The 14,090-nt window shown below is 44.2% G+C and overlaps 1 protein-coding gene and 1 pseudogene across 2 annotated transcripts in view; both read right to left on the reverse strand.

Moving 5' to 3' along the window:
- Positions 1–14,090, reverse strand: part of LOC137332463 (nuclear factor NF-kappa-B p105 subunit-like) — a 126,838-nt gene that overhangs the window by 19,592 nt on the left and 93,156 nt on the right. For both annotated transcript variants that reach the window (XM_067996329.1, XM_067996328.1), the window contains one exon: positions 5,201–5,349. In XM_067996329.1, coding sequence (XP_067852430.1) covers positions 5,201–5,349 — 149 coding nt within the window. The remainder of the gene's footprint in view (positions 1–5,200; positions 5,350–14,090) is intronic.
- On the reverse strand, positions 2,580–2,666 carry LOC137332649 (U6 spliceosomal RNA; annotated as a pseudogene).

Raw genomic sequence — 14,090 nt, forward strand, 5'->3', positions numbered from 1 at the left:
ACCATGTGCTTTAATTTTGCACACTAACCTCTTATGTGGGACTTTATCAAAGGCCTTCTGAAAATCCAAATAAACCACATCCACTGGTTCTCCCTTATCTATTCTACAAGTTACATCCTCAAAAAACTCCAGTAGGTTGGTCAAACATGATTTCCCTTTCATAAATCCATGTTGACTTTATCTAATCCCATTGATATTTTCTAAATGTCCTGTTATCACATCCTTTATAATAGACTCTAGCTTTTTCCCTACTACTGATGTTAGGCTAAGCGGTCTGTAGTTCCCTGTTTCCTCTCTCCCTCCTTTTTTAAATAGTGGGGTCTAACCCTATCAGCATATTCTTCTATTCCTTTCTGTGTCGTGTGCTTATCTAGCTTTCCTTTAAATGCATCCATGCTATTTGCCTCAACTACTCCTTGTGGTAACGCGTTCCACATTCTTACCACTCTTTGGGTAAGGAAGTTTGTCCGGAATTCCCTATTGGATTTATTAGTTACATTCTTATATTTATGACCTCCAGTTCTAAACTTCCCCACAAATGGAAACATTTTCTCTGCATCTACCCTATCAAACCCTTTCATAATCTTTAAGACCTCAATCAGGTCACACCTCAGCCTTCTCTTTTCTAGAGAAAAGAACCCCTGTTCAGGCTTTCCTGATAAGCTTATCCTCTCATTTCTGATATCATCCTTATGAATCTTTTTTGCACTTTCTCCAGTGACTCTACAACCTTTTTATAATATGGAGACCAGAGCGGTGATTTTTACCCCCAAGAACAGGTAGGTTGGGAGTGGGTGGGTAGTAAAAATAGTTTGCTTTTGGAGTAATTGTATCTATGTGATTTATATCAATTAGTGTTAATTGTATTCAGGTGGTGGGTATCAACTAGGGACTCTCTTGTATCCATTTATAGGAGGGAGCTTATCTTGGGGATGCACAATGTATGATGGTGACCTCTGTGAATAAAGGCTTGGAAGCAAATGAAGACCAGTCTCTGGTATTCTATCCTTCAACACCTGGCTATCCAGTTTTTAAACAGGATCAACATGCCCACTTTTGGGTTTAACCCAGGCACATTTGGGTGCATATGCAACAGAAACCCAGAAGTCCCATCCCCACTTAAAGCCAGCAGGCAGATATTTAAAGGGGCAATATACCTCATTGTGATAGTTGAGGTACTTCATTTTTTTGTGTATTAGAAATGTCAAATGAATTTTACCTTACTTGTTCGGGTTTCCCATGGCTTCTGATTCACGTTAGGTGAAAGCAGATGAGAAAGGCCGGATCCATGAGGTGAGTGCCTTTATGGCACCGCTTGTGTGCCAGGATGAGCAGGAGTGTATTATCCAGGCCCAACAAGCTCACCTGGCGTGATCGGATCCCCGCTATCGGCCGACCACCCCGTTCTCTGATAGTGGAACACCCACCCCCCCCAACCCCCGCAGTGTCAGCCGTGGCTCTGAGGCAGAAGGTTGTGGGTTCAAGTCCCAGTCCAGAGACTTCAGCACAAAAATCTAGGCTGACCCTCCAGTGAAGTGCTGCACTGTCCCCGTCCTACAGCAGAGCCTGGTCTCCAATCGTCTCGGATTTCCCTGCCATTGGGCCAAGACTTCACTCCGCTAGGACAGTGTAGTGGTTGGTGTGCAACGACCACCCCACGTTAAAAGAAGCCACACACAGGCATCTTCCACCAAGTCATCCTCGACCCTGAGGGACTGCCAGAGAGAGAGAGAGAGAGAGTGGAACCCCCCCCCCCCCGACCCCGATCTTCTCCAGGGCCCACCTGAAGTCATCCATGTCCCCCCACCCCTCCGATTTCTTCCAGGGCCCACAATCTATCTCTCCCTCCATCCCCCCTCTCCGATTCGGGGCTCCTTTCCTTTCCGACAGGTAGCCAGCCTGTCAATCTGGCTGCCTGGCATGTGCAAAACCCAGAAGCATAAATATTTACCTTCAATTGAGTTGCGATCGCAGAATGCGATGTACTCACTTGACTTCTGGATTCACCATGCAAATATCTATCCACGTGCTGGATTCCTGGCTCCGAGCTAAAATCATGCCCCAGAACTGTGCACAGTACTCCAAGTGTAGTCTAACCAAGGTTCTATATAAGTTTAACGTGACCTTTCTGCTTTTCAATTCTATCCCTCTAGAAATGAACCCCCAGTACTTGGTTTGCTTTTTTTTAATGGCCTATTAACCTGCATTGCTACTTTTAGTGATTTGTGTATCTGCACCCCTAGATCCCTTTGCTCCTCTATCCCATTTAGACTCTTATTATTTAAGCTGTATGTGGCCTCCTGTTTCTTCCTACCAAAATGCTCCATCTCACATTTATCTATATTGAAATTCATTTGCCAATTACATGCCCATTCTGCAAGTATATTAATGTCTTCTTATATTTTGTTGCATTCTTCCTCAGTATTAACTAGACCCCCAAATTTGATGTCGTCAGCTAACTTTGACATTATACTTCCGATTCCCAAGTCCAAATCATTTATCTAAATTGTGAACAACAATGGTCCCAGCACCAATCCCTGTGGAACATTACTTCCCACCTTTTGCCAGTCTGAGTAGCAAAATATATGGAACACTTCACGAATTTGTGTGTCATTCATGCTAATCTTCTCTGTATTATTCCAATTTTAATATATGTGGTATTTCACTGAAGTGTCAGCATAAATGAAGTGCTAAATTCCTGGAGTGGGGCTTGAACTCACAACCCTCTGACTCAAAGGTTGAAGTGTTACTCTGGGCCATGCTGACACTACAGGTGAGGTAGCCAAGGGTACATGGTTGAAAATATGCAACAAAATTAGCCAATCAGGCTCAAGCGACCCCACTTATCATCCAATCAGTAAGGGCCCCTTCTAACAAAAAGGGGAGCATAGAACATGTCGGGTGATTAGTTCAGCTTTATAAAGCTGGGACAACGCAATCTGGCTGAGAACATCTAAATGAAGCCTGAGGTGCGTAGAATATGGAGCAGAGCCTGAAACAGCCAATTAGGAATAAAAGAAGGACAACTTAGCAGTAGAGTTTGAGTCAGTTGTGGGAATCTGTCATTAGGGACAATAAGTTAGATAAGGGAGTGTCAATGGATGTTATCCATATGGACTTCCAGAAGGCATTCGATAAGGTTTCCACACTAGAGATCAAAAAGGCTAATGGCGTGTTGGCCTTTATCTCAAGGGGGCTGGAATACAAAGAGGAGGAAATGATCCTTCAGTTGTATAGAGCCTTGGTCAGACCCCATCAGGAACACTGCGTTCAGTTTTGGGCACCACACCTCAGGAAGGATATATTGGCCTTGGAGGGGGTGCAGTGCAGATTCATCAGAATGATACCAGGGCTTAGAGGGTTAAATTATGAGGCCAGGTTGCATAAACTTAGTTTAGATTCCTTTGAGTAGAGGAGACTGAGGGGTGATCTGATCGACGTGTTTAAAATGTTGAAAGGATTTGATAGGGTAGATACGGAGAAACTATTTCCTCTGGTGGGGGAATCAAGAGCACGCGGACATAATCTTAAAATTAGAGCTAGGTCATTCACCAGCAAAATCAGAAAGTATTTTTTCACACAAAGAGTAGTAAAAATATTTAACTCTCTCCCCCAAAAGGCTGTGGATGCTGTGACAATTGGAGCTTTCAAGACTGAGATAGATAGATTTTTGTTAGGTAAAGGTATTAAGGGATATGGAGCAAAGGCGGGAAAATTGAGCTGAGGTGCAAATCAACCATGATTTAATTGAATGGCAGAACAGGACCAAGGGGCTTAATGGCCTACTCCTGTCCCTAATGTTCCTCGGAGCTGAAATCCCCTTCTCAGGTGTGCATTATTGAAGTTCGGGAGATCAATTTTCAGCCCTAGACAGGTATTTGGTTTATTTTAATTAGATTTATAGGGTCTAGCTTCCAAACCAACCTACAACCTACATTCTAATCAAATAGCATTTTTCCAAACTATAATTTTAATAATCTGTGAGCTCATCATTTCAAGACACTCTAGATCATTGGAATTATTTTATGGTGTCTGTACGCATCTGTAGGAACAGAAATGACAGCATTACATACTTCTAATCATCCACTATTCAATACTTGCAAGTCTGCTTCAGAATCATCGCTGGCAGTCAATTGGATCCAACGATTATCATCTCATCGAGCACAGCATTATCTTCCCATTCAGAAGACTTCAACAAATGAAATGCCTTTGCACTTCAGTAAAGCTGTTTCATTTGTATCAGTTGCTACACGTCACATTATTAGATCCTGTACTTTATTCTGTCCCTTTCTGCTGCTATCACAAAGCACTAACTGCCAGTTCTACGATATTGTGAAGCTGCGGAATTTGTTCGAGACAGCAGGAACACTCCAAATTGAGATAGCAATATCACCAGGGCAATTTTCACTATATACAGGGAACATTACCTGGAAATATTATGTGGATGAAATTCAACCTTCTTCGGGACACAATTTGGGCGGTAGTGGATTGGTCATCTGTATTACACCCTGCCCAGTATTTCTTTCTCATTGACCTCAATGGAAAGGAAAATAGGGCGGAATGTACAACGTCCAGCCGATCCGCTACTGCCTGTTTAGCGCCTCCAGCGAAGTTGAATTTCACCCCCTATGAATCTGGGAAGTTCCACCTTTCATTTTCACTTGTAATAATACTTTAGAATAGAAGATGCAATAATTTCCTTATAAATCTGATACACTTCCATCCTTCTATTTCCAATATAACTTTCAGTCACAATGTACAGAGCTAACACATATTGGGAGTTTTTTTAACCTAACCTGCCCGCAGGAAATTGATAGGATCAGATCAGCCGTCCGTTTTACACCCCGTTGACTTCAATGGAAAGTAAAATCAGGCAGGGTGTAAAACGGGCGACCGATCCGATCCCCTGTTTCCTGGGCAGGTTAGGTTAAAATTACCCCCTTTAAAATGACTAGCAACAACTTTTCACTGACCTGAACTACAAAACACCAATCGATGGTGGATTTTTGAATTCTTAGTATGGAAAATGCAACATTAAAAATACATCACTTTTCAAAAATCTGTTGCAAATTATACTTCTGATGTTACAGTTCTTTTAAAATATTTATTGACTCTCCAAACTCTAATCTCAAATAAAATTGCTACAGTTATCTGAAATAAGCTTCTGAATATTTTTATAACTTTAAACCTACTTTCCTACCTTGCTGTCATGTCCTCAGAATCCATTTGGATTACACAGATTCCATTTTCACATTGTCTTCCTACTAGGCTGTGAACATGCAGAAGTGGAAGTTTGTCAATGGTTACTAACTGCACCACAATTTTGGCAGGTCCAGTGTAGTTGTGGATCTGTAATTGAAACAGAGGTTGAGGTATTTGACCATTTAGGAACATGAGAGATAAAATGAAGAAGAGGAATGCATTTTTTAAAAAAAGCAGAAAAAATGTTCAACATGTATTTAACTAGATTTCAGCAGAGATTTGCTATTATTTCATACACATTCCAATACTAAAATTCTTGATAGTTAAAAATGTTGGCGTCATTTAAGTTACTTGAAAATATTTTTGCATTTAAACCACAATACTTCTCACTGATTGGGACAGGGAGGGAGAAAACAGAAAAATGGGAATACTGAACTCGTTTCTGAAGCATTGATGCAATATTGATGTAATAGGACCCCAATTTGCATACATTCAAGAGGCTCCCGCCTGTTTTAGGAAAAATTGGAATCCATCACTTATGATGTAGCTACTGAGTAAAAAAGCTTTTAGTGTGTATATGACAGAAACAATGTAAAGACAGAGAATTGTGAAAGGGAACACAGACAATGACTTTTAACCAAATATGTGACTGTCATTTTATTTTGATACGTTCCCCCCTTCCCACCACCCCTCCCCAACTTTGCCCCCCCACCCCCAATTTGGCTACATGAGTGTAAAAGAAAACATTTGTAACTGTTGGCGTGTAAGTTCAAACTATGTCAATAACATTTTGGTTTATTCCCATCTAGATTCTATGGGGTACATTTTAACCCCCAAGAACAGGTGGGTTGGGGGCGGGTGGGCATTGAAAATAGTCCGTTTTCGGAGCGGGACCGCATCCTGGCGCCAAGGCGCCCACGTCCGGGTTTGACCCTGACGCTTTTGGACGCGCGCGTTTCTGACACCCGGAAGTCCTGCCTGCACTTAAAGCTGGCGGCCCAATATATAAAGGGCCAATTTAGGTATTTAAAGCATGCAATCCGATTAACTTTTTGTGTATTGAGTTAAACAAACCACTTCAACTTCTCCTGAACGTGTCTCCCGTGGCCTCTGAAACACACCATGGAAACGGAGATGAGTTGCTGCTGGCACACATTTGGACCTTTACCCAGTGATTGACACATCCGAATAAAAGGTGAGTTTTTGCAGCAGGGCAATCCGTTCTCTCAGACAAAGCTTTGGCTGGGAGATCTTTGTGTTTAGAAGAAGATTTCTTCGTTCACACTGGGAATTCTTGTGTTCAGACATATTAAGCTACATTTTGGACCCCCTCAAACTGACAACATCAGGATTTATTCAACAGTACATCTGAGGAGGAGGCATAACACCATCCATGCCAGGCACGACTTGCAGTTCTGGGAGTTGCAGGCGCACAAGGCAGAGGTATGCAATAAGGACCTGCAGAAGAACAGAGAGGGGCCGACGTCGCAGGAGGCACTACCCACGTGAGAGGATGTACAGGCAGAGGCTGAGGTTCCTGGACCTCTCTGAGCAGCAGTGCCTATGCAGGCTCTGATTGAGTTGCCAGGTGGTCACAGACATCTGAATGCTCCTTCATGCAGAGCTGCTCCTAACTGGGCCTGATGGCCACCACTGCCCTCAATTTCATTGCCTCTAGATCCTTCCGGGCACCACTGGTGACATCTTTTGGGTCTCTCAGTCATCTGCACATAAGTGTATACAACAGGTCACGGATGGCTTGTTTGCCAGGGCATCTAACGACGTCAACTTCCCCTGCGACGACATCAGCCAGACTGAGAAGGCAATGGGTTTCAACTCTTTCGCTGGCTTCCCACAGGTGCAGGGCGCAATTGACTGCACACGCATAGCAATCCGAGGACCTGCACAGGAGCCAGGACTGTTCATCAACCAAAAGGGATATCACTCCATCAATATGCAGCTGGCTTGCGACTACCGGAAGAGATTTCTGAGTGTGTGTGCCAGATTCCTGGGCAGCTGCCATGATTCCATCATTTTGCGCAAGCCCAACATCCCGGCCCTCGTCCATGCACAAGACAGACTTATGGGCTGGCTCCTTGGAGATAAGAGATACCCCTTGCAGACGTGGATCATGACACCTGTGAGAAACTCCACCAAGGAGGCAGAGGGGCAGTACAACCAGAGCCACACCACCACCGGGACTGTTGTTGAACAAGCCATAGGAATGCTGAAGATACGCTTCAAGTGCCTGGATCAATCTGGCGGAGTCCTTCAGTGCTCACCAGTTCAGAATAATAGTCGTGTATTGCAACATGCGCAGCATCGCTCAGCATAAAGGGTTACAGGTGAAGGAGCTCAAATGCGCTCATGAAGCATCCTCATCTGTCAGCAACATTGAAGAAGACAATGAGGAGGAGGACAACGATGAAGATGAGCAACGCATTGCCAGAACAATGGCGCACATGGCTGCTCATAATGCCAGGGAGTCACTCATATCCAACAGGCCATGAACTCATTGAATGGCGGAACAGGCTCGAGGGGCTAAATGGCCCATTCCTGTTCCTATGTTTCTAAGTTCTCAGGTTCTCATAAGAAGATCTGCAAACTGTGAACTACTCAGACCGCCTGGAACAACCGCCACCACCGACACCAGCCCATCACCCCCCACTCCACTTGCACAAAACAGTCCTTCAACCACACATACACCCGTTGTAAAAGTGCCCAATGGGTGGCATCAAGTCTTGGCGTTCACGATGAAGCACATGAAAGGGCTTTCACAAAAGGGACTCAAGAATGGAAAGATGTGATTACAAATCTTTAGCCTTCCTCTTCATACTGCTTCTATGTAGTGCATCCCCTTTGGCTTCAGCAGAGGAAGTGGCATGTTGCTCAGGTCCCTGTCCTGACTGCTGAGATGCTCTCATCCTATGACCTCTGGGTTTTGGAGCCCGTGAGGGCCCCGCCAAAGTCTGCTCCACCTGCACCTGTGCAGGGACAGACTCAGCCATCAGGAGAGGAGGCAGCATTGTGGGTACTGGTTGATTGGGGGGAAGGCAACAGGTGAGACGTGGGAGCGTTTTGAGTGGAGTCCCCATTTCCATGTCCCCTTTCGCCATCATCCCTCTCCTGGGCCAGGGCCACATCACTCCTACCACTCTGCTGGACAACAGCTTGGAGTAGATCTGTCTGCCTGTTTATGACAGCAGACATGCTGGTATGCAGAATTCACACAGCCATTGTCATGGCCTGAATGGACTCGTTTGTGAGCCGTGCTTGAAGCTCAATGGAGGCTGCCATTCTCTCCATCGTAGACATTCCTACACTCATCTGCCACCATTCTACTAGCAATGGAGTTGGACTCCTCCATCCTCTCTGCTATTTTGGAGACTGTCTGTGGCACATTTTCCAGTACCTCCCAAAGGTGCAGCTGTACTTCTATCATTCTCATTCTCAACGATGGCCCCCGGGTTCAGCATCTGCGACCAGCTGGGCAGAGCTTGGAGAGGAGTGCGCCCACCGACGCGGACACTGCACAGCTGGCCCAGCCTCCATTGTCTGCTTGTGCTCACTTGTGAGTGGTGAATTACCAGGTGGCAACCGAACTATCTGCCTAACAGGACCCACCGAAGTGTGAGTATCTGCGCTGTTGCATGGCTAGATATGATGTGACGGTGTGCCCTCAGAGGAATGGAGCTCCTATGAGGAATCACCTTCTTCCATGGTGCGTACCTCCTCTTCAATCTTTGAAAACCCCGGAAGAGAACATAAAGCAATATTAACAATCATCGCAGAAGTTAGTTTGCAATGACCATACTATGGTGTGCAAAAGATCAATCATTGATTACATCAATTCATGATGCGTGTGAAGGATGTTAAAGTTCTGCACCAGCCGTTTGTGGGTTGCCAGTCCCACCATCTCCGACAGCCAGGCATTCAACCGTGCGGCTGAGGTCCAACGCCTCCTCCTCCACCTCTGTCAGGGGCACTATTTGTGGTGGCCCCCTCCAGTCCTACTCCTCTCCCATGCATTTTGCACTCTCTTCTACAAGAGGAGAAAGAACAGACATGTGAGTGAGTGAAGGTGATATGGTCACCCAATGGATGAATTGCTATGGGTGAAGCTGTCAATGAAACAGATGCATCAGAGGGTGACTATCAGACAGATTCATCATATTGCATCAGGATTGGGTGAGTGGGAGTGCTGGGTTCACAAATGGGGAGGTAAGCAAGTGAAGAGGAAGTGAAGGTAAGTTGATAATGAGACTTAAGTGGGTGTGATGAAAGTGATGTAATGGAGTAGACTTGGCAAGACAGAGTGAGGTGGGGGGGGGGTGTAATTTACACCACAGGATGTAGGTGAATCAGTAACTGTACTCACTTTTCCTGACCTGGTTAGGTCATTAAAACACTTCCTGCACTGCACCCATGACCTTGCCATGATGCTCCTGCTGCTCAACTCCTCTGCCACCTCGAGCAAGGCCTTCTTGGTGGCAAAGATAGAGCACCTCCTCCAATCAGCCGGGTACAGTATGTCCCTCCTACTCCTCACACCAGCCAGTAGCAACTCAAGAGAGAAGTCATTAAAACGGGATGCTGCCTTACTCCTTTGATGCTGCATCTCTGCACGTTCCTCCTTTCTCCCTCAAATTCCATAGTTGCAATGGCCCTTTAAATACTCCGATTCACAGCATGTCATTCGGGTGTGCAGTACACCCGCTGCGGAGCTTGGAGACGTGAAACCCAGAAGTTACATCAAGGGCCTTCAATTTAGTTGTGATCGCTCGAGCTGATGCACAGAAAATTTTTACGGGGTTTCCCACGTGACTATTCCACCACCCCCCCCCCCCCCCAGCTGAGTTCCCACCACCATGTTAAAATTATGCCCCGTGATACCACACACCATTTGTGAGTTGAGAGGGTGATCAGGCAAACTGATCCTACAGGTTTTTTAATGCTGGAATCAGCCAGTCATTTACAGAGGTGCAACAGTGGTGAAAGTTAATTCCATCTGCAATTTTCCTTCGGGGTTTTTTGGAAAGTATTTAGTCTGCCCTTATTTCTTGCAATACAACTGTGGCTACACTTCAAAAAAGTACTTCATTGGCTGTGAAGCGCTTTGGGACGTCCCGAGGTCGTGAAAGGCTCTATATAAATGCAAGTTCTTTTGTTTCACCATTGTGGCACAGGAATCTGCTCCATTCAAGAGTGATGGTTCAGTTTGCATTGAAGAATGCACAAACAGTAATTTCTTACAGAGATTGAAAAAGATACTCCCAAGAAACAGTTGAAAATGGTCTTACCTGATTGTGCCAACAAATGAGTGCACAGAGTTCTCACCAGAACAGGAAACCATGAACTTGTACAATTTTTTTTTAAAGTCAGATTTAAATTTATTGCCACCTCCGTGGCTGAAATGCAATGGTTTCCACATGACCCTTTTTGACAAACACCTGTACACTTTATGTTAAAGATAGGTTTTTCAGATGAGATAAAGAGCTGTATCTAAATATAATTATCCTCAAAGTACTCGTCATAGTAGGAAATGCCACCCATACATAGTTCCTGTTCATTCAGCGTGGGAAGAGTTTTTAAAGATTTGGTAGCTGTTACAGATGCTTGTCCCAGGAAATGCTTTATCCCCATACTTAGATTGAAGTACATCTCTATAACTATAATATAAGTTGTGGAAAACTGTAAAACCAACTCATCTCTGTAGAATTTGATGAGGACAATAAGTTTTTTAAATTAATCTGCTTTGAAGCAGTTTCATGTCAGCTAATTAGGGCTGATTCCCCAATCGGTTCTTCCTGGCAAGCTGTGCTGCTGAAACAGGGTGCTTGTTGGGAAGTCATGGGCCTGTAATGCCTGATTTTCCATCATCAATTTAGTTGTTTGAATTGAGAAAATATCTCAAGATCCTCACATCGAATTTAACATGAAACATTGAATTTTAGCTATCAGTGCTGTTCTAGATTTATTCTTAATTACAACTTCAACACAGCACAAAGGTTGAGATGAAATACACAGCAAACTGACAAAACAGGTAAAATTATAAAACACAAAGATCCTTGAAATACATGAAAGGAACAAATTCATAGACAAAAGATCACACGTTAAAATCATCAAGGAAATTAATGGTGGTTTTCTCATAGGTAAGGTGCTACAGTTCAATTATTATTTTGATATGTTGATGGTTAAAATTGACCTGCATTTTATATTAAAAATTCAATTAGTTAGGCAGTGTCTGAAAAGTTTTCATTCTGTTATCAAATCACAGAAGTCTAATAGATATAGCTATGAGATATCTCTCCCAAAACTAAAATATGAGTTGTATGCTATTTAAATCCTAAACTTAAATATGGGTTATATGTTATTTAAAACACTGGGGTCAATTTTGGTGCCCATTGCTCCCTGATAATGGACTGTAACAGATCAGGAAATTTGGTGGAGATTAGTTCCAAACAATTTCTGCCTATTCTATGCCGCGCTCAAGTTTTCAGTCGAGTTGGGATGGGCAGAGTAAATTCTCATCAAAAGCAGGCAGAAGTTTCATTAAAATATATAAAAGGAGGGGGAGCGGGAACATCCAGCACGCAATTTCCTGATGTGTAGGACATCAAGTGCAATCCAAGTTCAGGATACCAAGCATTCAGGGTTGCTAGGGATTGATAGGCCAGGTGGTAGTTTCTTTGCTATCTGATTAGGCATGATGCAAGACTGACCTATGAGGATGGTATCGTGGAATGCCACAGAAGATAACCCTCCTTGTAAGCATCTCGTGTAATATCGCAGCTGCAATGTGTACTATCTGCAGGGTGCACTGCATCAACTTGCCAAGGCTCCTTCGACAGCACCTCCCAAACCGTGACCTCCACCACCTAGAAGGATACAAGGGCAGCAGATGCATGGGAACACCACCACCTCCAAGTTCCCCTCCAAGTCACACACCATCCCAACTTGGGCATATATCGCTGTTCCTTCATCGTCGTTAAGTCAAAATCCTGGAACTCCCTACCTAACAGAATTGTGGGAGTGCCTTCACCACATGGACTGCAGCGGTTTAAGAAGAAGGCTCCATCGCTGTCTTCACGAGAGCAACTAGGGATGGGCAATAAATGCCAGGCTTAACAGCGACGTCCATATGCCGAGAATGAATGAATAACATTTTTGTTAGACATCTATATAGGCATGCTCTAATTTACAGAGGCTAGGGGATCATCTTAAGTGCATCTTTTTCAAAACTGTCATGCCATATAGATGGCATGGTCATCTGCAAGGGGCAGCCAGCAACTGAGGAATGGCAGGAAAAGAAACAATAAGAACATCACCTCTCAGGATGAGGACCCATCTACCCCTCCCAGTCTCTTCAGAGGACTACAGAAGAGGCAGGTAAAGGACGGCAGCAGCCAACCAGCACAGATGCTGAGGTTCTGGTGATAGAGACAGGGACCTCACATGACCGAGCAGAAAAAGAACATTCGTCACAGGCAAGTCGCATGGCATATTGTTGGGAATGCAGGGCCCTCTCAAGTTGCTCGCTTTTTTCCATTGGGAAGCAAGGCTTCCGTGACCTGTTTGATGCATCAGTGTATGGATGACTGACTTATCTGACAAATGTCACCAGTAATGATTTGAAATGAGCCCGCAGCATAAAAGTTCAATGCAGCGGTGACTTTAACCACAGCAGACAGGATAACCTGTGATGGATATCTTCTACAGGTCAAGCTGCAGTATACAGCACAATTCAGTGACTGCCTATCTGTTGAAGATGGCAAAGGCAAGTCTGTTCCAACATGCGTTTGATGTAGTCTATATGGATTTTAAGAAGGCTTTTGACAAGGTCCCACTTGGCAGACTGGTCAGGAAAGTAAAAGCCCATGGGATCCAAGGGAAAGTGACAAGTTGGGTCCAAAATTGGCTCATTGGCAAGAAGCAAAAGGTAATGGTTGACGGGTGTTTTTGTGACTGAAAGGATGTTTCCAGTGGAGTTGCGCAGAGCTCAGTAATAGGTCCATTGCTTTTTGGGGTATATATCAAGGATTTAGACTTAAATGTAGGGGGCATGATTAAGAAGTTTGCAGATGTTACAAAAAAAGCCGTGTAGTTGATAGTGAGGAGGAAAGCTGTAGACTGCAGGACGATATTAATGGACTGGTCAGGTGGGCAGAAAAGTGGCAAATGGAATTCAATCCGGAGAAGTGTGAGGTAATACATTTAGGGAGGGCAAACAAGGCAAGGGAATACACAATAAATGGGAGGATACTAAGAAGTTTAGAGGAACAGAGGGACGTTGGAGTGCATGTCCACAGATCCCTTAAGGTAGCAGGACAGGTAGATAAGGCAGTTAAGAAAGCATACGGAATACTTTCTTTTATTAGCCAAGGCATAGAATATAAGAGCAGAGAGGTTATACTGGAACTGTATAAAACACTAGTTAGGCCACAGCTAGAGTATTGCGTGGAGTTCTGGTCACCACATTACAGGAAAGATGTGATTGCACTAGAGGGAGTACAAAGGAAATTTATGAGGATGTTGCCAGGACTGGAGAATTTTAGCTATGAGAAAAGATTGGATAGGTTGGGATTATTTTCTTTGGAACAGAGGAGGCTGAGGGGAGATTTAATTGAGGTGTATCCAATTTTGAAAGGCCTAGATAAAGTGGATAGGAAGGACCTTTTCCTTTAGCAGAGAGGTCAATAACCAGGGGGCGTAGATTTAAAGGAATTGGTAGAAGGATTAGAGGGGAGCTGAGGAGAATTTTTTTCATTCAGAGGGTGATGGGGGTCTGGAACTCACTGCCTGAAAGGGTGGTAGAGGCAGAAACCCTCATCTCATTTAAAAAGTACTTGGATATGCACTTGAAGTGCTGTAACCTACAAGGCTACGGA

This window comes from Heptranchias perlo, chromosome 14, assembly GCF_035084215.1.
Source record: "Heptranchias perlo isolate sHepPer1 chromosome 14, sHepPer1.hap1, whole genome shotgun sequence".
In the NCBI taxonomy this organism is placed as follows: Eukaryota; Metazoa; Chordata; class Chondrichthyes; order Hexanchiformes; family Hexanchidae; genus Heptranchias; species Heptranchias perlo.